The sequence below is a fragment of the Equus przewalskii genome, chromosome 23, assembly GCF_037783145.1.
Source record: "Equus przewalskii isolate Varuska chromosome 23, EquPr2, whole genome shotgun sequence".
Lineage (NCBI taxonomy): Eukaryota > Metazoa > Chordata > Mammalia > Perissodactyla > Equidae > Equus > Equus przewalskii.
Window position 1 is genome coordinate 8,852,485 of NC_091853.1, and position 24,035 is coordinate 8,876,519.

The following is a 24,035-nucleotide window of genomic DNA, read 5'->3' on the forward strand; positions in this document are numbered from 1 at the left end:
CCTACTCTCTTGCTGTTTGTTTCTTTTTGTCCCTTTCTTTATTGTTCCTTTCCCCCCCATCCTGCCTTCCTCTGAATTGAATATTTTTTAATATTCTGTTTTATCTCCATTACTGGGATGTTAACTATATAATTTTGTTTTGTTATTTTAATGGTTGTGTTGAGGTTTATAACCCAATTCTTCAGCATGTCTCTCTTTTAATAATAATATACCACTTCATGTATACTGTGAGGATCTTCTGTTTCCTCCTTTGCAGACTTTATGCTTTTGTTGTTGTTCATTTTGCTTGTCCGTATATTACAAATTCTACAAAATACTAATTTTTCACTTTAAATAGTCTGTTATATTTTAAAGAACTTAAAAGAAGGTTCCCTCATATTTATAACTTTTCGCACTCTTTGGTTTCCCTCTAGTATCATTTTCCTTTATACCAAGGAACTTATTTAACAATTCTTTTCTTCTGCAATTTAGAATCTGCTGTTATATCCATCCAGGGAATGTTTCATTTTAGATCTAGCATTTTTCAGCTCTAGAATTTCTTTTGGTTCTCTTTTCTGTCTTTAATTTTCCCCTTGTTTTGTTAGATGTTTTTCTTTAAATCCTCTATCATATTTATATAGTTACTTAAAGGTCTTGTCTGCTAATTTTGTTACCTGTCTCTTTTAGATCCATTTCTGTACTGTTTGCGTATTTGAGCTATACAGAATTTTGTGAATCTGTGAGTTATACAGATTTGTAAAATACTTATTTCTTCAAAAAACTTTTCTCCCCCTGTCTTTTGTAGGACTCCAGTTATACGTAAGTTAGACTGCTTGAACTACTTGATCTATCATGCTCATCTGTCACTGAAGCATGGTTTTACCACAGGACCTTGCAAATAATTGTTGCATAAGTGCTTGCTAACTTAACAAAAATGCATAATATATGTGCATATAACAATAATAGTAAAATGGAAACATGTTGGCGTTCAACCTTAGTGTGTTTGTGGTTTTTTATTTATCCATTTTGAAATGTAGTACATTGAACTCATTCCCAAGGGGAAAAAACATGTTTTAGTGACTGGAGAACATGGTAGGTGAAGTAATTCATTTGAATGGCTTTAGTTTCTCAATAGAAAAAAAGTAGGTGGTGAGGTTGCATGTTTTAGTATAAGGATGGGAGCTGGAGTGGGGGAGGTTGGGAATGGCTTTTCTGACTTTATTAATATCCTGTAAGCAGAATCCTGTTAGTGAGAATTTGAACATGCTGTAAGCATCTAGTTTGGGTGGGACAGGCATACTTAATTTTGTGCAGCATGGATATGGGTAACAACGGGATAATTGGAGACTAGCTGAATGTGGGTTTCAGGTGGGGATGAGAGAGTGGCACAGGGAGAGTTTTATACTACCTGATGTATGCAGATAGATACTGTCTAACCACAATGGAGCCTTTACTACTTGCTGTGCTTAGAATTAAAGTGAACAGTTTTTTGGTTTGTTTTTGTTTGTTTGTTTGTTTGTTTAAAGAAACTCATTAATGAGGAGGGGAGAATTGGGGGAAGCAATCATAGGATCATTCACCAAAATAATTATTTGGAGGAAAAAATTTCCATTGGAGTACTTACGTAGTTCATAGAAGCCAGCAAGTCAGGAAGGAGCAAAATAAGGAGCTTGACTTTTGTTGCTATTATTATGAGATGTAACATCTTAACATTGTTTACTTTTGCTTAGGAAGTTAGGCTGCTTAATATGATAAATTCAGTGCTGTGCAGGATCTTTTACAGCCAAGAGAAACTTTTAGCTGATTTTAATTTTATTTAATCCTCATTATTTTTAGGCTAATTCACACTCTCTTTCGTGTGTTCTTTTTCTCCTTATTGTTCTGTACCATTTGAACTCTGTATTTTTGATTTTTTAAAATGTAAAACTTAGAATTTTTTTCTCTGAAGATGTTATAGCTAAGTAAGATACTTTGAGAGATTTGAAAGTATAAAATAGCCAATTCCAGAACTCTGAATTAAGATATAGAATAAACATTAAAAGAAATGAAAACACAGAGAGACCTGAATTTTGTTTGCAATTTTTCATTTGTTTTTGGGCAATAGGCAAAATTATACCGTGAAGTTTTGTGTTAACTTTTGAGTGTTTCTTTTTTTTTTTTCTTCAGAAATTTCTACACCCAGACCATCTTCTCCAAGTGGATTACCTGAAGAAGATAGTGTTTTATTTAACAAACTGACCTACTTAGGATGTATGAAAGTTTCTTCCCCACGTAATGAGGTGGAGGCTTTACGGGCAATGGCAACTATGAAATCTTCCAGTCAGTACCCCTTTCCTGTTACTCTATATGTGCCAAATGTTCCAGAAGGTTCTGTAAGGTAAACTGTTACTTTTCTTTCCCCTCTTAGACATGTATGAAGTTCTTTGGGTGGTGGTGATGACATTGTATATATTATATCACAAATCAGGACTAGGACTTACTGTGAATTCACTTTTACTCTGCAGACACGCTAAGTAAACATGTTTAAGCTTAAATTGTGTTGCTTGTCTGCATGGGGTATTTGCAAAATTATTCTTTTTTTAATTTTTAATTTAATTTTCTTTTTATTTTTTGAGGAAGATTAGTCTTGAGCTAACTACTGCTAATCCTCCTCTTTTTGCTGAGGAAGACTGGCCCTGAGCTAACAACATCCATGCCCATCTTCCTCTACTTTATATCTGGTACGCCTACCACAGCATGGCGTGCCAAGTGGTGCGATATCCGCATCTGGGATCCAAACCAGTGAACCCCTGGCCGCTGAAGTGGAACGTGAGCATTTAACCGCTGCGCCACTGGGCCAGTCCACAAACTTATTCTTAGAATATTATAAATGGAAATATAACTGTAAAAATACCTGTAAGTCATGTTTATTCAGAAGGAGCATAAAAACCTGCCTTCAACATGTCATTGTAGCCGTGGTTCAAAAAACTAGAGTGAGCCCTAGATCTTACGCTGTTTACGTCAGACTGGAAAGAAGCAAAATGGTCTTTTCTCTTATGCTTAATTGGGAATAATATTTAATGTCATCTGAACTTTGAATTTCTTTAAATGTAAACCAGATAATGTTGTTCTCCTACACTCAGCCCTCCAGTGGCGCCCAGTCACACTTGTGGTTATATTCCAAATCTTTATCATGTCTGACCGGTCTTCTCTCTCTGCTTCTCTTACTCTTTCACTGCATTCATTGACTGCATTCATTCACTACATTCCAGTCGTAGTAGCCTCTTTGTTCTTTCTCAAACCCAGTGTGATCCCTGCCTCAGGGCCTGTCATGATTCCTACCTCAGGGCTTTTGTATAGTCTCTTTCTTTTGCCTAAACAGTCTTTCCTTGGTTTTCCAGTGGCTTTTTTGCCTCTTCTCAGTTTAACTTCAAGAAACAGTTTATCAAAAGGAGCTTCTTTTGATCATACCGTATAACTACCCCTTTCTTTCTCCTTACTGGGCCTTTTTTTTCTTCATAGCATTTTCCTTGACTTGATATTTTATTGTATATTTATTTGCTTATTTGTTTATTGTCTGTCTTCCTCACTAGAATGTAAGCTCCATGCGAGCAGGTTATTTGTGTTTTTCCCTGGTGTAGCTTCAGTGTCTATAGCAATATCTGGTCCATAGCAAGTTTTCATTAAATATTTGCTGAATGAACAAATAAATGAACCAGGTCTAGGAAGTTAGGTTGAATGTCTCCTGAACCTGTAATATTCCCTGAAGGCTGATTTAAGCTTGTTAAATTCTTTTCTGATCTGCGTCATTCTTCAAAGTTTGCAATGTGGGAAAAGGTTAGCTAAATTCTAAGTACCAAAATAATAGCAATATACATTTACAGGTTTTGATAAAAACGCTTTGACTTTTTCAGGAAAGGGTTTTGTAGATATGTTGTTTGTATGATATCTCTTTAAAGTGTCAAAATGCATTTTACTTATTTTGTTTCAAAGTACCAAACACACCTTGACAAAGACTTAGTGTTTTGACTTGTCTCTTGATTTCACAGTTTGAGATCCTGAAGTGGTCTTGGGTTTTTGTTTTTGTTTTTTTTTTAGGATTGGCACCTGAGCTGACATCTGTTGCCAGTCTTCTTTGTTTTTCTTTCCCCCTTCTTCTCCTCAAAGCCTCCCAGTACATAGTTGTATATTCTAGTTGTAGGTCCTTCTGGTTGTGGTATGTGGGACACCACCTCAGCATGACCTGATGAGTGGTGGCATGTTTGCGCCCAGGATCCGAACTGGAGAAACCCTGGGGTGCCGAAGCAGAGCTCATGAACTTAACCACTCGGCCACGGGGCTGGTCCTGGCCTTGAGTTTTTAGAACAATCTAGGGTTTAGGATTTGTAGAGGGAAAGTTAGAGAATTATTTGCTCCTAAATCCCACAAACTCCTTTTACCTCTTAAATTCTGTTAAGTTCATCTTTAGAACCACTCTGACCATTTTTGGGGTAAAAGAGGTCTTGGTTGAACAATGACCTGGGGCTTGGATAAACTTACAGGTGCTGCTCTAAATAGAAATGAATTCTCCAGGGATGGTCTGTGCTATTCTATACTGGCATTCTTTTTGTCATAACAGAACAAGCCTAGCATTTAGGCATTGGTGACATAGATTTTACCAGGCAATGTATACTTAGCTTTGGGCGTAAGTAAATTGGGTCATAAGAAATACAAAAATGAAGTCATTGTCAAAAGAAAGTGAAGAATTGGGGCTGGCCCCGTGGCCGAGTGGTTAAGTTCGCGCGCTCCGCTGCAGGCGGCCCAGTGTTTCGTTAGTTCGAATCCTGGGCGCGGACATGGCACTGCTCATCAAACCACGCTGAGGCAGCGTCCCACGTGCCACAACTAGAAGTACCCACAACGAAGATTACACAACTATGTACCGGGGGGGCTTTGGGGAGAAAAAGGAAAAAATAAAATCTTTAAAAAAAAAAAAAAAAAAAAAAAAAAAGAAAGTGAAGAATTGATGTTTCTGTATGTATATATATGTGTGTGTGTATATATGTGTATATATATATATATATATATACATAGCATACATATACATCCTTATATGTATATAGCAGGAATATAAAGACAATTTGTTTCCCTGCATTATTAGTGCCAGTTTATTTTTGTGATTTTAAGATAACCATGTTTTTGTTACTGGCATAGTAAAACTGTTTCCCTTTGTTCTTTGATAGTTAATATTTTATCTCATTTTTCATCACTGTTCTGCAGAATCATAGACCAATCCAGCAATGTGGAAATAGCATCTTTTCCAATCTATAAGGTGTTATTCTGTGCACGTGGACATGATGGGACAACAGAGAGCAATTGCTTTGCATTTACAGAGAGTTCCCATGGTTCAGAAGAATTTCAGATACATGTTTTCTCCTGTGAAATTAAAGAGGCAGTAAGTATAATATATCGTAGCAATTTGCTATAGAGATGAATTAGGGTATTATTTTTGGACCCTTATCTCACTGTCATATAAATTAGTATGTATGACCATATACCATATTACATAAATTTGTAGTATATTTCTAAAGAGAAAATTAATATTTGTAATGGCATAAAACTGAATATGGAAAGCTAAATCTGATAACTCTGTGCACTAAAGTGGTATTATAGGGCACTCTCAGCTTAACAGATGTGACAGAAAAATCCCACTTGATGAGCTGTCCTCCCAGCCCACCATGGTAGTAATTACTCAGGCTTCGAAAGGAGGAATATTTTTGCACATCTTTTATTATTTTGCTCATGTCGATTGGTCCATGTGATTTTAAAAAGTGCCTGTAACAATTCATATTTCTCTCCTGGGCCTAATAGTTGCATGTTGCTTTTACTTAGATATTGCACTAAGGCTGTTTCATGGATCTCTGTGGTTTTGACCTGTGGTTATTTGTTATCTGCGTTCACTCGGAGGCTCTGTAGAACTGGCCTAATTGAAAATACAAATGCTTAACGTACAGCATGGGTATCAACTTGTAGTCCTTTGAAGATGCCAGTAAGTTCCTCTTAGCAGTTATTAAGTAGTGGTTTATTCTTAGACTGGAGAAGTAGTTCAGAATCAAATGGCTGTTAAATACATGGGGAAATTGCCTTTTTTCTGTATCTATTGAGTTTTCCCCAAATTAAAAATAAGTTGCACTTTTAGAACTTTAGTAGTTACAACCATTTCAAAGGCATTAATAAATGGGATTGACAAGCAAGGTCTCAGGTGTGTTTGCTTTTGGAAATATAAATTGTCAGTAGAAAATGCTGAAAGCAGTTATTCTATTTTCTCTTTATCATGAAACATAATTAAGCCATTGTGTTAACAGTAGTTCAGAGAGTTTGTTTCTGGCTACAACATGGGAACTCATAGAAATGTAGATTTCTTGTGTGTTGGATGCAGAGTCTGAGTGATATGTCTATTCTTATGCCCTGGTGATTAATTTTATTTATGCTAAAATGAACTTGCATGAACATCATTACATCATTTAGATTGTAGCCATAGAAGTTGTCTGCCAGAAACCATGCCTGTGTTAGAAGTTCAAGTTTGGTGTTTGGTTTTTTGTTTTTTTAGATAGTTCTGAATCTCTTTTATCCCACCATTTATATATTTATATATATAATGACTGGTTTGGCCAAAAGTGTGATAGATAGGAGAATGAATGAGCACAAGTGTGCCTGGCACATAGGATGCAGAGAATATAAATATGTTGAAAGAATACGTTTTGTTTGTGAATGAGGGGGTCTATTTTACAACTCCACTACAGAGGTGGGGAGGCAGATGGTAGAGTCCTGGCTTTTCATGTTGGCAGCCAACATTTAACATACCTGTGTGGCTTCTGGATAATTGGCACTCAACAACAAGGAAATGAACTTTGAAGAATTGGAGACCCTGCTGCTTGGAGAGGCAGAGCCACTGCTGCAGAAGGAAATTGAAGGGGACCTAGCTGCAAGCATTTTTCATAACTATAACGGTATGAAACTCTTTTGGATTATGCCATCCACTTGTTTATGGGTGGGGGAAATATTTGTCATTTATCAGAGATTTAGCAGTGGATGAGTGGTGGACAAAACTGTGGCTAATTCTTCGCCTGACCATTTTGGATATGGTATTAAATAGTGTTAATTATATTTCTAGAGAAGATATTTGGTACATTGCAGATTGTAAGAAAGTGATATCCATGTATCTAATTTTTTTTAGAGTACATTTTTCGAAGTGTTACATTATGGAACATTGGTGGTAAAATTGTTTGAAGGAGAAATACATGACACTTGTCATTAAACTTTATTATGACAGATCATTTCTAAATCAAAAGTAACCCAGTGTAAATACCAAAGAGCTTATGCCAGGCACTGTGCTAAGCATTTACTTGATACTTATAACATCTCCATGACATAGATAATATGTATTTAGACTAGTAGTCTTATGCTCCTCTTTGCCTGGAGCAGTCCTAGTTTATGCTTATCGTTCAGGTGTATTATTAATAGCACTCTATTTTATTCTCAAAAGTGTTCTGGTTTGATGGATAAATTGTATAGTTACCCTTTGTTTATCCCAAGGCAAAGAGAATAGATGATAGAGCTGGGTTTCAAATGGAAGTCTCTCACCAGACTCTCCGTGTAATTTTCAGTAACAACTTTCCTGTTGCTTAAATATTATAAAAACCAATTGTTGTGGATTTTTGGCTTTCCATTATGCTTTATAAAGGGATTTATCAGTCATATAGCTTGCCTTCCATCTACCTTTGGATTTTATTCATGCCTTTTACAGAAGATGTCCAACACCTTTCTCTCTCCCCTCAAAAAATAATTACCCTTTAAATTAATCAGAAGTCTTTTAGTTGCATTTACTGGTTGTCTGGTTACCTAGTTCCCAGATGTTTCTTGATCTGTGGTAAAGGGACAACCTTAGTCCTTAGTAGTTGGGTCACTTTTGATATGCACAAACAGTTGGCAAAGATAGCTCAGGAACAGGTGACAGACATTCTTACTGCTTAAGTATGTACTGTGCGGGAGCGTTGCTAATTTATTTGTTTTCCATTGTTTGCAGAGTCCCTGGATGAAATCTGAAGTTGTCAGCAGTCAAAGGCAAGAAGATGTCTTCTCAAGCAGGAGTTGCGCATGGCTGCCACTACTGGCTGTCACTGTGATGCTCTTATTTCACACTAAAGTCCCACAAGCAGCAGTCACCTACAGTGGGAGAAGGGAAGCCAGTGAGGGTTGGACCTGTGATACAAGGATTAGGGGTTCCCACAGGAGAATTAGGACACATTTGACTTGTTACCCTGGATATTCTTCTGAGGACTATGCTGGAGTGGATTTCAGTTATCTATGGCAAAAGAGTTGGGGAATTCAGCCAGAAGTACCTTGATGCTGATGATCTTTGTTCAGGGAGAATGATGTGCTGGGCTTCTGCTGAAGAATTGCAGGCAAAGCAGAATATCAGAAAGCATACTGAAAGAAGCCAGGAGGCACCTATTATTGTTGCATCTTTATGGATGTATATACAAAACTGTTTTTAAAGATACTTTAAAAGGCTTAGTTGACTCTTTTTTAGAATTTATTTCTACTAGTCAGTGTAACCATTTTCTTCAAAACAGATTTTGATGTTTGTTGTTCGTACGTTTTAACATACTTGCCATCACTAGCAATTCTTAGTGGTGTGTTTTAGAAGCACAGTTGTCATCATCTAGTGTTAAAGACATTCAGAGGTGTCAATCAAATATCAAGGGTGTCATTGGGAAGATCTTTATTCATAATGCACTGGTTTTTCTTGGGGTTGCTGATATGCCACTATATAAAAGGAAACCGTATTCTTTGCATGGGAAAATATTATTTCTAAACAGATGTTTGTTAATATGATATTTTAACAAAGTGCCTTATTTTGGAAATTAATCCAGAAGTTGCATTCTTAGTGTTTTCCTTAAATAAATTTTTATAATTTTTAAAAAGTTTCTTGTGGCGGCGGCTCTGTGGCATAGTGGTTAAGTTCAACATGCTCTGCTTTGGCAGTCTGGGTTCGTAGGTTCAGATCCTGTGTGCAGACCTACACCACTCGTCAGCCATGCCGTGGCAGCAACCCACACATAAAGTGGAGGAAGATTGGCACAGGTGTTAGCTTGGGGTTAATCTTACCTCAAGCAAAAAAAGAGGAAGGTTGGTAACAGTTGTTAGCTCAGGGTTAATCTTCCTCAGCAAAAAAAATAAAGTTTCTTGTGTGATGCCTCTTATTTTAACTCCTTTCAGTGAGGAGTATATTTGAGTAAGTTGTTTTTAAAATTTTAACACATATCTTTCTGGGTGTCTTTATAGAATGATTTTCTACATTTATTTCTTGGGTGAACATTTTCTTGATATTTGCTATTTTTAAGAGTTGATTCTCTTTCACCAATATTAGTGAGAAGGCTTTATCTTGGGAAAAATTGGCTGTTATTTATTTTAAGTGAATACCTTTCTGTTTAAGAGCATTTTTTGGCTGTTAACATGTAATCCATATTTGAGAATTTGGAAAATACTGAAAAAAGAAAATAAAAGTTACTGAAAATTCCACCAGGGTTAAGATTTTGGTGTATCTCCTTTCCACATATCTACATGTGCCCCTCTCCTCACCTCTTCAAAAACAACCACCGCTACCACCTCAACACATAGTTTTGTGTTAATTAGTGCTTTCTATAGGTACTGCCTTATGGGGAAAAATTGTACTGTTATTTGTTAGTAAATCTTTGCCTTATGCAAAGAAAATGCCTATTCTAGATTATTTGTTTGTGTGACATATGTAGAAAAGTTTGCCATAGTATGTGTTTTTAGTTTTCTTTTCATGATGTAATTGGTTACCCAATTTGTTCCAATCACTATAGACATTGATAATCATTGTTTCTAAAGCTACTCTATCTTACCAATGCTTGGATCACCATTCCAGCTCATTCACACACTCTGGAATTCACAAATGATTTTAACCTTGTTGTTGGAAATAGCAACTTGCAAGACATGGTCAAGATTATATGTAGTTTGACTGCTATTAGTGAAGCTAATGGACTGTTGTGTCCTTCCTCCCAAAAGAGAGAAAGATGTAGTCTGATTTTTTCCCCCATCATTCTCTACTACTCTGGCTCAGCCCCATATACTTAGCATTTTAAAAAAGAAGTTCCTGAGCCTTACCATCTGCTTTGGAATTTCCCAAGTTCTTTGACTTGTTTGGTGTGGCCTGATGTGGCAGGCTTGCTGATAGCTCTGACGCAAAGGAAACGAAATAGAAGGTATGGCAGAGGAGAAAAAAGAATAAACATGGTTGAGGTTTGGCTCTAGTAAAGTATCAAAAATTATGTACAGATAGTCCTCTATTTTCACATATAATGTTTTATAAATATCCTAAATTTGAATGTATAAAAAGTGAACAATAGCCTTCACATTTTATTTGGAGTTAGGAAGTGGGGAGTACTCAAAGAACTAAAAGTATTTACACTTTACCTTGTAGGCATAATCTTCAGTGACTTATTTCTAACATGTTCTTTGGTTCTGTTTTCCTCTATATCACTTAAGTTATTGGACTAAGTCAAATAAGTATACATTGAGGCTAAATATTTCTGCTTTGGCTTACCGAATGATTCCTTCTCACCTACCCCAAATGCGTTCAAGTTACATGTGCTGGAGTGTAAGCTCCATGTTTGCTGCTGCATCCCTAGCACCGAGAATAATACTTAGTACACAGAAGGTGCTCAGAAAATATCTGTTGAATGAATGAATGAATTTATTATTGTCTTAATTGTATAAGATTTGAGGCCTACAGTCTTTATTAATATCAATCCTTTGCTACTTTTATTGTTTTTACTTATTTGTATAAAATTACATTGGTATATAACACATTAAAATATTTAAAAAATTTTATAAGCACTGTGATACATATAGGATACTACTGCTCAAATTAAACTTTAGGCTGGAAGGCAGCATTCTTATAGTTAAAAGGTGTCAGTTAATTTAAGAAATTATTAATTTGGCATTGGAAAGGCAGTTTAGAGTAATCATTGATTAATAGATGTAAGTATGGCTATTGGAAGTTTGAGGACCACTTGTTTTTGAATGTGGTAGATTGTGTGTATGAAAAAGGTGGAATATGTGAGTATAATAAAAATAGAAAAACGAGGAAAGACCCCCCTACGTTACGACTTTCTGCTGCTGTTAAAAGTACTGATGATTTCTCTTGTTTCAAGAAATTTACAAACTATCATAGTCCTAGACTAATCTGATTCAATGCATAGTTTGAATTCACCTTAAAGTGAAGAATTTAATATTCAGAGAAGTCTCTTGCACCTCCCAGTGTGAGGTTTTGAAAATACAACCTTTCCTAAACCCTTCTTATTTCTTGTTTTTGTTGTTCAACCCATGGGTGGCCCGAGAGATCTGGAAGGTCTTTTGAGCTTCAGGCTTACAAGTTTGAAATGGTATAATGCTGCTTTTGGAACTAAGGAAGAGAATAACTTCTGGAAGAGTGAGGGATTTAGAACACCTCTTTACTTTAGGAGAAGAGTATTAGCCATTTTAAAGTAGTCACCAGGGTGGCTTAATAATAATAAAATAGATGAGAGCATTCCAGCATTCATTCTGGGAATCCTGCACTGCATTTATACTGCAAGAACATTGAGTAATAACACTGGAAGCTCTTTAAATCATGTTTTCTTATTGCTAACAGCAGGATTTGCTTTATTCTGTGACTTAGTGTCTAGCCCTCTGAAGCTGAGGGGAGTGAAAAGAGAAATTGGCAGCTTGGGCTAAAACCTTGTTTGTGTGTATTCATTGGAAAGATTTAGATCCCGCATCATTCTAGTAATTATCTTAGGATTCGTTCAGTACAATATAGTATGTTCTGAGTCCTGGAAACATTTATAAATAAATATAGTTTCTTTTGTGAACTTAAATTTAGCATTTTTATTATTGTGTTTAAATTCCAGATTCAAAGAAGCAAACTATGTACACACATGCTTGACTGTATTTATACTATATATTATAAACTATATAATATATTATAAACTATGTATATATCATATATATGTATCTGCTTAAAATATATTTACTTTATCTGCTAAAGGGAATTGTGACCATGAATGTTATAGATTCAAGAATTAGGAGATAAGGATATTAAAATGCAGTTAAAACCTTTGCCTAATGGTATTTCCGTTTTTATTCTTTTAGGTAAGCAGAATTTTGTATAGTTTTTGTACAGCATTCAAACGTTCTTCCAGACAAGTGTCTGATGTTAAAGACTCAGTTATTCCTACCCCTGACAGTGATGTGTTTACCTTCAGTGTCTCCTTGGAGGTAAAAGAAGATGATGGAAAAGGAAACTTTAGGTGAGGTTATTTGGAAAGAATAAAAATTGGCACTGTACCTGAAATATAATGTTGGCTAATATATAGGCTTCAGAAACTATACAATGTTGATATAAAACCTTAAAATGATAAATAAATATTTGGTGAATGAGTATGTTTTACTTATGCTTTTCAAATATTTTATGTAAATGATTAATATTTAAAAATACTGATATTATAGCAAATTTAGTAAGATAAAAGAATAAAAAGTTATAGTCTAGTCAGCTACAGACATTATTTTTAATATTTCATTTATTCCCTTTGTTTATTTCTAGGGAGTATTTTTATACAATTGTATATATAATTTCTTTTATCTTTTATGATATAAAAAACTTTTAATTCAAATGTTCTTAATTAAAATCATTTTTAATGATTACCAATAGTATGTTGTGTGGTTTGATCATCATTTAATTAAACGTTTCCTTCCCTTGTATATTTAGAATGTTTTCCTCCAGTTCAAAAATAGGTAATAGGAAACAGTTATACTTTTTAACGATCGCCTGTGTGCCTTAACTATACCTTTAATTCTAACAATAATTGTTAGGTATTTTATGTTTTTTATAGATATAGAAACTGAGTCTTGTTTCAGATAAGTTGCTCAGGGTATTTTTCATTTTCAGATAGACAACCTACATTTTAGACATTTATTGTTTTATTGAATTAATTCTTAAGAATAGTCAGTCTAGGGGCCAACCTGGTGGTGTAGTGGTTGAGTTCGCATGCTCTGCTTCGGTGGCCCGGGGTTCACTGGTTCATATCCCGGGTGTGGACCTACACATTGCTCATCTGGCCGTGCTGTAGCAGTATCCCACATACAAAAAATAGAGGAAGATTGGCACAGATGTTAGCTCAAGACCAACCTTCCTCAAGCAAAAAAAAAAAAAGAATAGTCAGTCTGGCCTAGGCTAGAATTTAACTTGCCCTGGTCTATAGCTCTTTGTCCATCTTTTTTTCTTTTTTTTTTTTCTGAGGAAGATTTGCCCTGAGCTAACATCTGTGGCAAATCTTCCCCTGTTTTGTATGTGGGCCGCCACCACATCATGGCCACTGACCAGCTGTGTACGTCCATGCCTGGGAACTGAACCCAGGCTGCCAAAGCAGAGAGCGCCAAACTTAACCACTAGGCCACTGGGGTCCCCTTTGTCCATCTTTTATTTATATTTACTTGGATCTGTCTCAGTCATCTCAAATTCTAGATATTTAAAAGTAAGCTCTTCTCACTTTGCTTTGCCTTGGGTTTCACTATGTCAAAGGGCACTCATGGCCACACAACCAGCTAAACTAGAGATGTGACAGTCTTAAAAAATAAACCATATTCCTAAATTTGTTAAATTTAAAACCAAAATTCAAAGTTATGTCATTTTAGAAATCTTGTTTTTAACCTTGGTTGGAGATAAAATATAAGGCTCTTGTAAATCCAGTTTAAAAATTAATAGCTACTCCGTTTTGCTGAGTGTAAAATTTGTAGTTTGTAACTCTGTGGCAAGATGAGAGTTTAGTGCATCTTGAGAATAACGGTGTTGTTGCTTAAATACCTTATCTCATTCTAACTTTGGAATAGATTATCTTATTTAATTGTCTTAATTGTTGTATCGATAATTCCTCTTTTTTTTGCATCTTTCAGTCCTGTGCCTAAGGATAGAGATAAGTTTTATTTCAAATTAAAACAAGGAATAGAGAAGAAGCTTGTGATTACAGTACAGCAACTTTCTAACAAAGAATTAGCTATTGAAAGGTAAGCAGCTTGCTCCTAAATGCTCTCAAAAACTTGTGCTGACACTGTTACTGTGTTTCAAGAGATGTACTATGAATCTCAGTTGTCTTACTCAGCCTGGCTTTTCTCCATACTTGAGTTCTCCACTTAAAAATGAGAATGAAAATCATAATGCTTTCTCCACTTAAATAAGTTAGATGTGGCTGGTGCATTGAAAATCTCAATTGATGGGGGAAGTAAACATGAAATGGTTTTATTTTTTCAGTAATAACTGCTTTAACCCTGTTTGTTCACGTTTCTTTTTCCTACTGTCCATCATTTACATATAGGTCAGATACCTTAACTTCTCATTCATCTTTGATTATTAAAAAGTCCATTTAGTTACTGGGATTTCAGAAGCTTTAAATGCTACATCTTTTAAGTATATAAATACACACACACACATATATGAGTGTGTGTTCATTTGTATATTTATGTGTGTATTCGACCATATAAAAACAAAACAAAAAATTCTTGTAGGACAGAAGATACTATAAACAAAGGATAACAGATGATAATTCTGTAAAAAATATTTGTAATATAAATGACAGATGAAAGATTGTTATCTATAATATACATAAATTTCTTAACAATTGGCAGAGAAAAAGAAAAACAAGAGTATGAGTAGACAAATCACAGGAAAGCTATTCACATGGCTAACAAATATATGTATGTAAAGATGTCCCGATTCACAAATAGACAGGAAATTGTAGTTAAGGTAAGAATAAGATATCGCGTTGACAAAAATAACATGTAGAGCTGATGGGGATATGTGGAAAAGGGTAAAGTGTGTGTATATCATTTTTGAAAAGCAGTCTTGCAACATGTATAAAGATAAAAACATACGTATAATTGGACATGTTAGTCCCATTCTAGGGAATCTATCCTGTTGGAAATAAAAGTACGCTGTCTATGGACATGTTTCAAGGATGTTTATTAGAGCGTTGTTTATAGTGGCAAAAAAACTGGAAATAAAAACAAATGCCTATTCACTTGGCTTTAAGGAGTGGGAAAAATTGGCAATGATCACTAGAGAAAGAAAAGTCCCTTATCAAGGCTGCTGTCCACTATGACCACTCCCTCTCCCCTCTCCACATTCTCTAGACTGGGAATGAAAGTGGGGCCAGTTGAGGTGGCGGCTGATGGCCACCTCTGTCCCTCTGAGACCTAGGAGGGAGGTGTCTGGCCCCTAGTGATCTGCAGCTTTCTTTAGAATGTCAGCTATTTAGCTCCACTTTGTTCCCGTCTTTGGATTCTACTGCCAGTATCCAGATAACAGGAAGAGTTCTGTTCAGTCAACATCTTGGTACAGCGATGTATGCGTTTTTAATTGTTTGTGAAATTACATAAAAACCATGTTTCATCAATATTAAGATGCATATGTTTTCACATTTAACATCTTTGAAATTGTGTGTTTAACAGTTGATGGAATCTTACAGTTGTCATCTTTTTTTCCCTTTCTTACTGGTATAAAAAAATAATTGTGAGTCTTAAGATTGATGGCTTCTTAAAATTTATGAAAAATAGCTGATGATTAAAGATATCATTGATTTTGAATATTTTAGTCCTAAAAGAATGATGACGGGGTTTTAATTTTTTTTTGTTAGCAGTAGATATAGCAATGTTTGGAAGTAATTTTATTTGGAAGTAATTTCAAACTTACGGAAGAGTTAAAAAAATAAAACTAGTACAGAGAACACCTGTAAACTCAGAATCACCTATTGGTAACATTTTACTCCCGTTTGCTTTGTACCTGCTTTCTCAGTCTCTCCTTTCCTCTCTCTCGCTCTCTCTTGTTCTCTCAGTCTTTCTCTCCCTACCTACCTCCACACATACACACACACACACACTATTGTTTTTCTGAACAATGTAAGAGTAAGTTGCATACATCATGGTGTTTTATCCCTATATACTTCCTTGGGAAATGTGTCTTTCCTAAAAATACAGATAGGATATTTCTTATATAACGACATTATATGAATCAACTGCAGTAAATTTAGCATTCGTACAATACTTTTTATCTAACCTACCAGCTGTGTGCAGTTTTATCAGTTAACCCAATCACATCCTTTTCCCCCTCCAGTTCAGGATTCACGCTAGGGTCAGATATTGCATTTAGTTGCCATGTGTATTTAGCTTTCTTTAATCTGGAAACATTGCCACAGACTTTGTCTCTTACAACATGGACATTTTTGAAGATTACATCCCTTTCTCCTCTTTTTAATATAACATTGCTCATTTTGGGTTTATCTAACATTTCATCCTGATTAGATTCAGATTAAATATTGCTGCATAGGTGGTGATGTTTCCTTCACAGTGTATCACATCTGGAGGTGCTTGATAACCATATATCTCTTGCCAGTGATGTTAATTTTGATTACCCAGTCAAGACATCTGTCCCTACTGTAATTCCTTTTTTTCCCCTCCATTGCAGCTGGTAAGCAGTCTATCGGGAGTCCCATGAAAATGTCCTGGTTCTCATGAAAATTTTCTTCAGCATTTATTCATGATTCTTGTCTGATCTAATCTTTACCATGATGGATGCAAAATGATAATTTTCCATCTCCTGCACTTTCTCTCGATTTACCAGTTAGATCTTGTCATTCTGATGTAAGCTGGAGCTCTCATTTTCTACTATTTATTTATTTATTTGTTATTGGCATAGACTCCTGAACCTCCGCCCTACCCCAGTAGTTTATAATTCACTACAGTGCTCCATTATTTGGTCCTCAAATTGTCCCAGAACTTGCCAGTGGGAGCCCCTTCAAACTGTTTGTCCTTTTGACATGCCCTCAGCACTTCGTTTCTGGCATAACAAAAGGCAGCTTTCCATTTGACAAGTCTGTAGTAACACAAGCAAAGAAGTATTAATTGTTGAGTAATTTAACTTTTAATAAATAGTATTTAAAAATCTTTGAGTTTTATAATTAAATGGTATATTATGCATCTACTCTGGATGCCTATGCTTTGTTTGTCTATAAGGCAGTTCTTCCTTTTCCCAATGAGAAGCTCCAAGTTTGATCAGCTTGAATATAGAAATCTTGATGAATATAGGTGAAATAGTTGAATGCCTAATTATAATGTTTTCTTTAATTTAATTAAACATTTACACATATGTTTAAAATATATTACACAGAATAATCACTTAGAAATGTTGCCTTTTGCCCATCTGATATTCACAAAACAACTTTATTCAGACTCTCAATAGTTTTCAACATCAGTGTCTTCATTATCACTTGAGGTACTTTTTGAATAATTTTAAGAGATTTTTCCAGAGCACGTTATCTCAGTTTCTACCTCAGTTATTTGGGATAAAACACCTTTTGAATCAGTATATATTGCTATCATTAGAAATTTTACCTAAGCCCAAGTACCCATTTGTATAACTTCAGGATAGTTAAAAAAATTTTTTTTCATTCCATATATAACCACTTACTATATTGCTTTTATTTTAGTATAATTGATGATAATTTCTAACAGCTATGGGTTCATATATCCAGCAATAATTACTAAATCCATGTTAACTTTCTGTACTTCCTTTTTCACGTATTCTGTCAGATGACTCTGTAGACATTCAAACTAAAAGGGGTCTTCTCCTAAAATACTTTGTCCCACATAACAGGTAGAATTTTCTGTGTTACGGGAAATTTTGTAAATACTTGGATTTATCTTTCTTGGAAAAGAGAAACCCTTGCCTTTTACTGGGTTATGCGTGGTATTTAATGTGTTTAAATCACAAAATGTAAATGGTGGAATTTAAGGTAATCCAGCAGGTGGCAGTCTTGTCAAGAGAATTCTTAACATCTCTGAACCTTAAACATTGCTGCTGACAAAAGTTAATTTGTAGTATAAAGACATTGGTGTGAAAGAAAATCCTTCAAGTTTTATAATTTTGGCTTATCTTCTGAAAGAGGAAATGATTTATCATCTTTAAAACAACTTTTCGTTATGTAAAATTTCCAACATACACAAAAGTAGAAAGAATAACATATTGAACCCCAGTGCACCCATCACCCACCCCAAATGCTAATTTTCAATATTTTGGGTTTTTTTAATATTAATTTTTATTATGAAAGAAGCCATTTCTGTGTGCAGTTAAGGGTTCAAGCATCCCTCATATGTAGATATTTGACAAATTATACTGCCGTTATCTGTCTCGACCCCTTTGAAGCAAGTACTGTGTCATTTGTCCCACAATCTTCAACATCTAGCACATTCGTAGGAAGACACAACTTTGTAGTAAGCTACTTACTCCTTACTGAGTACTTTCTCTTTGCTGGGCAGTGTTCTAGGTGCTACCTATGAGGTTTAGGTACTATTATCTACATTGTAAAGTTGAGGAAACTTAGGCACATAGAAGATAAATAACTTGCCCAGGGTCATATAATTAATATTTGAACTGAGTCCATCTGGTACCAGAATACCTGTTACCCTCTACTGCCTCTTTTAAAAAACTTGTTGAATAAATGAATAAAAAGTATATAAAAATTTTATAAAGTTAGAGCATTGACTAAATTTGTCGTAATATGTAAGAAGTAAGAGAACGCTGCAACTGATAGAATCCTACTTTGTTTAGAGGATAGGTGGAAACTGCTTTCATATCTCAAACATTTCTAATATTCTTTTGTTTTTCCCAAGCACTCATGTTAGATTTTACATGTTAAGCTTTATTTAGGAACTGGGTGTAAGAGAAAATAATAACAACAACCAACATATATTGAGCACTTGCTGTGTGATGGCCATTGTAAAATTTAATTGTCGTAACAACATATGAGGAAGGTATTATAATTACTGCCCCCTTTTTGCAGGTCATGAAACACAGGCTTGATGAGGTTAAGTAACTTTGATCACTTGGCACACACTAAGTTTAAAATTAAACCGGTTAGAAAATAAGTGAATTGGTATTCTTTGGTTTATTTCCAGCGGAATTTGAATGTGAGAATATAGATGTTGGGGCATCCAAGTGATCGCTCGGTGACGTCAAACCCAGGGGCACCAAGCTGTGCGAGAAAAACTGATTGATTTGTAGAAGAGAAAACAATAACAACTGAGAGGAGAAAGCAAGATGATTGTAATCTGAAATGTGTGACGAGAGCGAGGCCTAAGCCTAATTATTGAGAGGCTTCGGTTAAAATGTTCAAGCATGTGCAGATCCAGTCAGGTCAAGCTCTTCTGGTATTTCTAAAGCAGAAAGGCAATCATCTCTGGCCCTGACCAGCTGTCATTTCCATGGGTTTTGGTATCACCACATGTAGAAATATTGCAAAAGATTGTCTTGCATACTACTAAATTGATGTGGATTTTTAAAGCTTTAGTGTTTAAAATATACTATTACTAGCAATATTAGATAACACCCAGTTCGATGCTTTGAATAGGTCGTTGGTTATGTTTGTTACCAAAAAGTGAGGCAGAAATCTTTCAGTTTTTGCTGCATTAGTTTTCTGACTAGTTGCTTTTTGCGACGTATTACTTCCTATTTTGTAATAAAATGATTCAGGACAAATAATACCATATACGTTTAGAAAATGGGCCTCTTTACAATTCCCTAACAAGAAGTTTGGTGTTCTAGCGATGGTAACTTCAGGCCTTCTGGAAGGTTGGATGGGAAGAGATTTTTGCCTTCAGGACTTTATGTCTGTCAAGTCGCTGTGTTCCCAGGGATATGCCCTGGTGTCTCCTGTGCGAACCAGAATGGAGTATTGATACAGCAAGCAGAGTACAATTATTAGATTTGTTAGAAGCATACAACTCCGTTTGTGCTGAGTAACATGGGCCAACACTGCTAGAAATAAAGGATTTCCGTTAGTCACTTTTATCTGATCCTAATTTTGAGGAATACAATCATTACATATACATTAAAAAATATATATATAATACATCATTACTAAGAGGCAGTTTGATCATTTGTAGTGTGATTCAGAGATATGCCTGTTGACTGAAGAGTTCTTAATTTGTGCTTGCTGGCTTGCAGCAAAAACCATGTAATGAGAAATTGAAGCATTGAGTGCCATACCTCATAGTGCAAATGATTGACAGGTACCTTTCCTTGTATTATTTTCTTAGGGAAAAAATTTTGAAGCCAAGGACTACTGAAAAAAAATCACCTGGAGCTCTTTTCTTCTCACAGAACAATTTTCTAGTATGATTTGACATCACTAAAGTAGATGGATGGTAGAACTTGAAATTTTTATTGTTTTTGGGCTGATCTAGTTTGTTAGACCATTCTGAGGGTTTTTTTGCTGAGTTTACCTAGCACTTATTATTGCCTTCACCCTAGCAAGTTGTTATAGTTTCTTTAGTTGTAGAAAGAAGCTCAAGTCACTCACTTCACGTTGCCTAGATGTTAGTTTGATTTGCATCTTTTATTCTTTTATTTAAATTAGTGTATCTGTGAAATCTTTTGACAAAATCAGGAGTTTTGGATGTTCTAATAATTTTTCTTAAAGGACATCATTCTTCTCTATTCTGAAAAAGCTAGTGGGGTCACCCAAAGTCTGCGTAATACTTTAAAAGCTGCTCTATGAACTTACTTATTTGTCCTTTTAGTTTTTTTCTTTCAGGCAGTAGAAAGACAACTCTCTTTTTCCTTGGGGAAAACAGCATATATGTATACAAAAATACTTTCATTGTTCTCTGATAGTTATTTCAAGTGACAGTTGGTAAAGAGCTATTGGCATTATCAGGTGCTTTGGAAAGTGAATAATTGGAAGCATATCTCTCTCTCTCAGCCTTTGGACTGGAACTTGTAATTAGGACAGAATTTTCAGTATCTTCCATTGCTGGCTTCTGCTGGCACTCAGTAAAGGGAGATGGCACTATAGAAGTGTCTATATACTATTACCTTTTCAGCGTTGTATTTTAAGAAGTACTTTTTTATATTAGCAATGAAAATATACATTGTTTTCTGTAATTTTTTTGTTTTTTAGAGATTGGCACCTGAGCTAACATGTGTTGCCAATCTTCTTTTTTTTTCTTTTTCTCCCCAAAGCCCCCCAGTACATAGTTGCATATTCTAGTTGTCCGTCCTTCTAGTTGTGCTATGTGGGACACTGCCTCAGCATGGCTTGATAAGCAATGCCATGTCCGTGCCCAGGATCTGAACCAGTGAAACCCTGGGCCGCCAAAGCAGAGTGTGTGAACTTAACCACTTGGCCATGGGGCCGGCCCCTGTAATGTGTTTTTATAAGTTGATCTATTCTAGGTGTCTTGGAGCTCATTTTTTTTTCTTTTTTGGTGAGGAAGATTGTCCCTGAGCTAACATCTGTGCCAATCTTCATCTATTTTGTATGTGGGATGCCGCCACAGCATGGATTGATGAGTGGTGTGTAGGTCTGCACCCAAGATCTGAACCCGCAAACCCTGGCCTGCAGAAGTGGAACTTGAACTTAACCACCACGCCGCTGGGCTGGCCTTTGGAGCTCATTTTTAAATGAAATTTAAAATTTGAAATAATTGTAGACTCATAGGAAGTTACAATAATAGTACAGAGAGGCCCCATGTACGCTTCCCCCATCTTGCCCCACTGGTAACATCTTAGATAACTGTAGTACAATATACCAAATAGAAAATTGACATTGGTATAATCTGTAGACCTCTACTGGAGCTCTTTTTGAATCCTTTTGTAAATCATAGTATAATTCTATAGTATAATATATTTTCTTAATTAATTACTTATTTTTCTAGCAGCAAGAGATCTTTGTTTACCTTTATCATACACCCAGAAGTGGAATTTCTGGATCATATGATAAATCTATTTTTAATTTTTTGAGGAACCTCCATATTGTTTTCATAGTAACTGAACCAGTTTACATTCTTAATTTCCATTAAGAAAATAATTTCTTAATTTATTGGTTTAAGAAATTTTTATTTCTAACCTGGCTGTTAAGTAATTGGAAGAGCTGAGGTATTTTAACTATGTCTTATGCCACTTATCAATTTATTGTCTCTTCGTTCCAAATCTACCCTTTTACTTGATCTGCATTAGTGGAACTGCTTTACGCATTTCTTCTTTGCAGCAAGCACAATATTAAATTGTGCCAGTAGAGGGTGCTAGAGAGACACTGCAGGAGGAAGGAACTTCTCTTCGTGGTTCTAGTGTGCTGTGATTGTTGTTTATGGCTCTAGCTGTAAGATTCTGGGACATCCAGTGGTGCTGTGCTCCAGCTGTGCACCAGTGCATGCACTCCCTCCATGAGCTCACAGCCCTGGTCCTGGTTCAGTGAGATCTTCCTCTGGCCCTGAAGACACACACACTGTGGGCCCCAGGCCTCACACCACTCTGTCAGTGAGCAGACTCTGAAAGCCCTGATTTCCTTTGTTCACCTGCCTGTCAGCCTTGGCTGCCTGCACCCTGGAGGATTGTTTTGTGCTTGCTTGTGGTCCAGCTTTGCCTGGGTAGTCCAACAAATTTCTTTGCAGTCCACTGGGCTGCAATCATACCCTTTCCAGTGAGGTTTGAATACCAGCTTTAGGGAGAGGACCCTCCTTCCAAGTTTGCTCTTCCTTGGGATACTCTCCTTCAGCCTTAGGGTATTCTTTAGAATTCTCTTTATAGTTACTCCCCTATTACAGTCAATAATTCTTTATAGTAAACTTTCCATGTTCAAATTATTGTGTACTCTCTCCTAATTGGGCCTCAACTGACAGTATCCAATTGAATTAGTATCTAATGAAATTAACCAGTCCCATAGATAAAGTTTCTGATACATTTCTGGTTGGGGGGGGGGGACCCAACTTGTCATTTTAGATAGTCTTTTTTTTTTTTTTTAATTTTTTTAAAGATTTTATTTTTTCCTTTTTCTCCCCAAAGCCCCCCGGTACATAGTTGTGTATTCTTCGTTGTGGGTTCTTCTAGTTGTGGCATGTGGGACGCTGCCTCAGCGTGGTCTGATGAGCAGTGCCATGTCCACGCCCAGGATTCGAACTAACGAAACAGTGGGCCGCCTGCAGCGGAGCGCACGGACTTAACCACTCGGCCATGGGGCCAGCCCCTAGATAGTCTTTTGACTGATAGTGTTTTAACTGTCATAATAGTGGCAGGGATAATAATGATTATTTAATAATTTCTGCCATATGTCCATTTCCATTCCAAGTGTTTAATGCACAGTCTAATCCCCACATGACTCTCTGTATATCCCCTTATCTGACTTCCAGCTCCTACCTTTGCCCAACTTTCAGAACCATTCCATTCTACACTCTGGAACTCACAGTCCGCCATCAGCACAATTCCTTTTGTCTTCAACCTCATTTCTGAATGTTACCTTCACTTTATACAACCTGACTTTTGCCTAGGTCCACTGCTTCCCTTACGGCCCCTTCAAATGCTGCCTGTTCTCTCTCATCATCCCTTTGAACCTGTGGCCTAGAGGTGTGTAAGTATCCTTCTTGCATGTTTTTGTTTCTTCCAGACCATTGTTTCTCTTTCCTCCTTAAGAACTCCCAGTTTCAAAGTTTATGCTATCAGATTTTACCATCTGCTAACCTCTGTGGTTGCAGTTATCTGCACATCCTTGGAATTCCCCTCATTCTTTGGAGATTTTAGCTCCTGGCTCACTGTCACTCTCTAATTATTAGGCTTATCTTAATTTTTGGCAGTTTCAATATCTATGTAGATGATTTTTCTAAAACCTAGCTTCATAGTTGCTTGACCTCTTCTTGTCCAAAGATCTTGTCCTCCTCCCTACCTTAACCACCTACCCCTATGATCATACTGTAGAATTTGTCATTACCAATAACTGTACTGTCTTCATAATCTCAATTTCAAGTATCCCCCTCTGATCACTACCTCTTATGTCTCTAATTCACTCCTGTTTTCTCAATTCCATTAATTCTTTGATTCCTCTAAGACTGATAATCTATGGTCATACCATGTTTTACTGTCCCTCTCTCACTCCATGTTTTTACTTGTCTCCTTCCCAGTTTAGATTCCATTATCTATCTTTATAAAT

The 24,035-nt window shown here is 36.0% G+C and overlaps 1 protein-coding gene across 17 annotated transcripts in view; it reads left to right on the plus strand.

The window, feature by feature from the left end:
* RABGAP1L (RAB GTPase activating protein 1 like) overlaps window positions 1–24,035 on the plus strand; it is a 675,876-nt gene that overhangs the window by 74,200 nt on the left and 577,641 nt on the right. For all 17 annotated transcript variants that reach the window (XM_070590936.1, XM_070590944.1, XM_070590948.1 and 14 more), the window contains 4 exons: window positions 2,146–2,356; window positions 5,218–5,392; window positions 12,160–12,317; window positions 13,960–14,070. In XM_070590936.1, coding sequence (XP_070447037.1) covers window positions 2,146–2,356; window positions 5,218–5,392; window positions 12,160–12,317; window positions 13,960–14,070 — 655 coding nt within the window. The remainder of the gene's footprint in view (window positions 1–2,145; window positions 2,357–5,217; window positions 5,393–12,159; window positions 12,318–13,959; window positions 14,071–24,035) is intronic.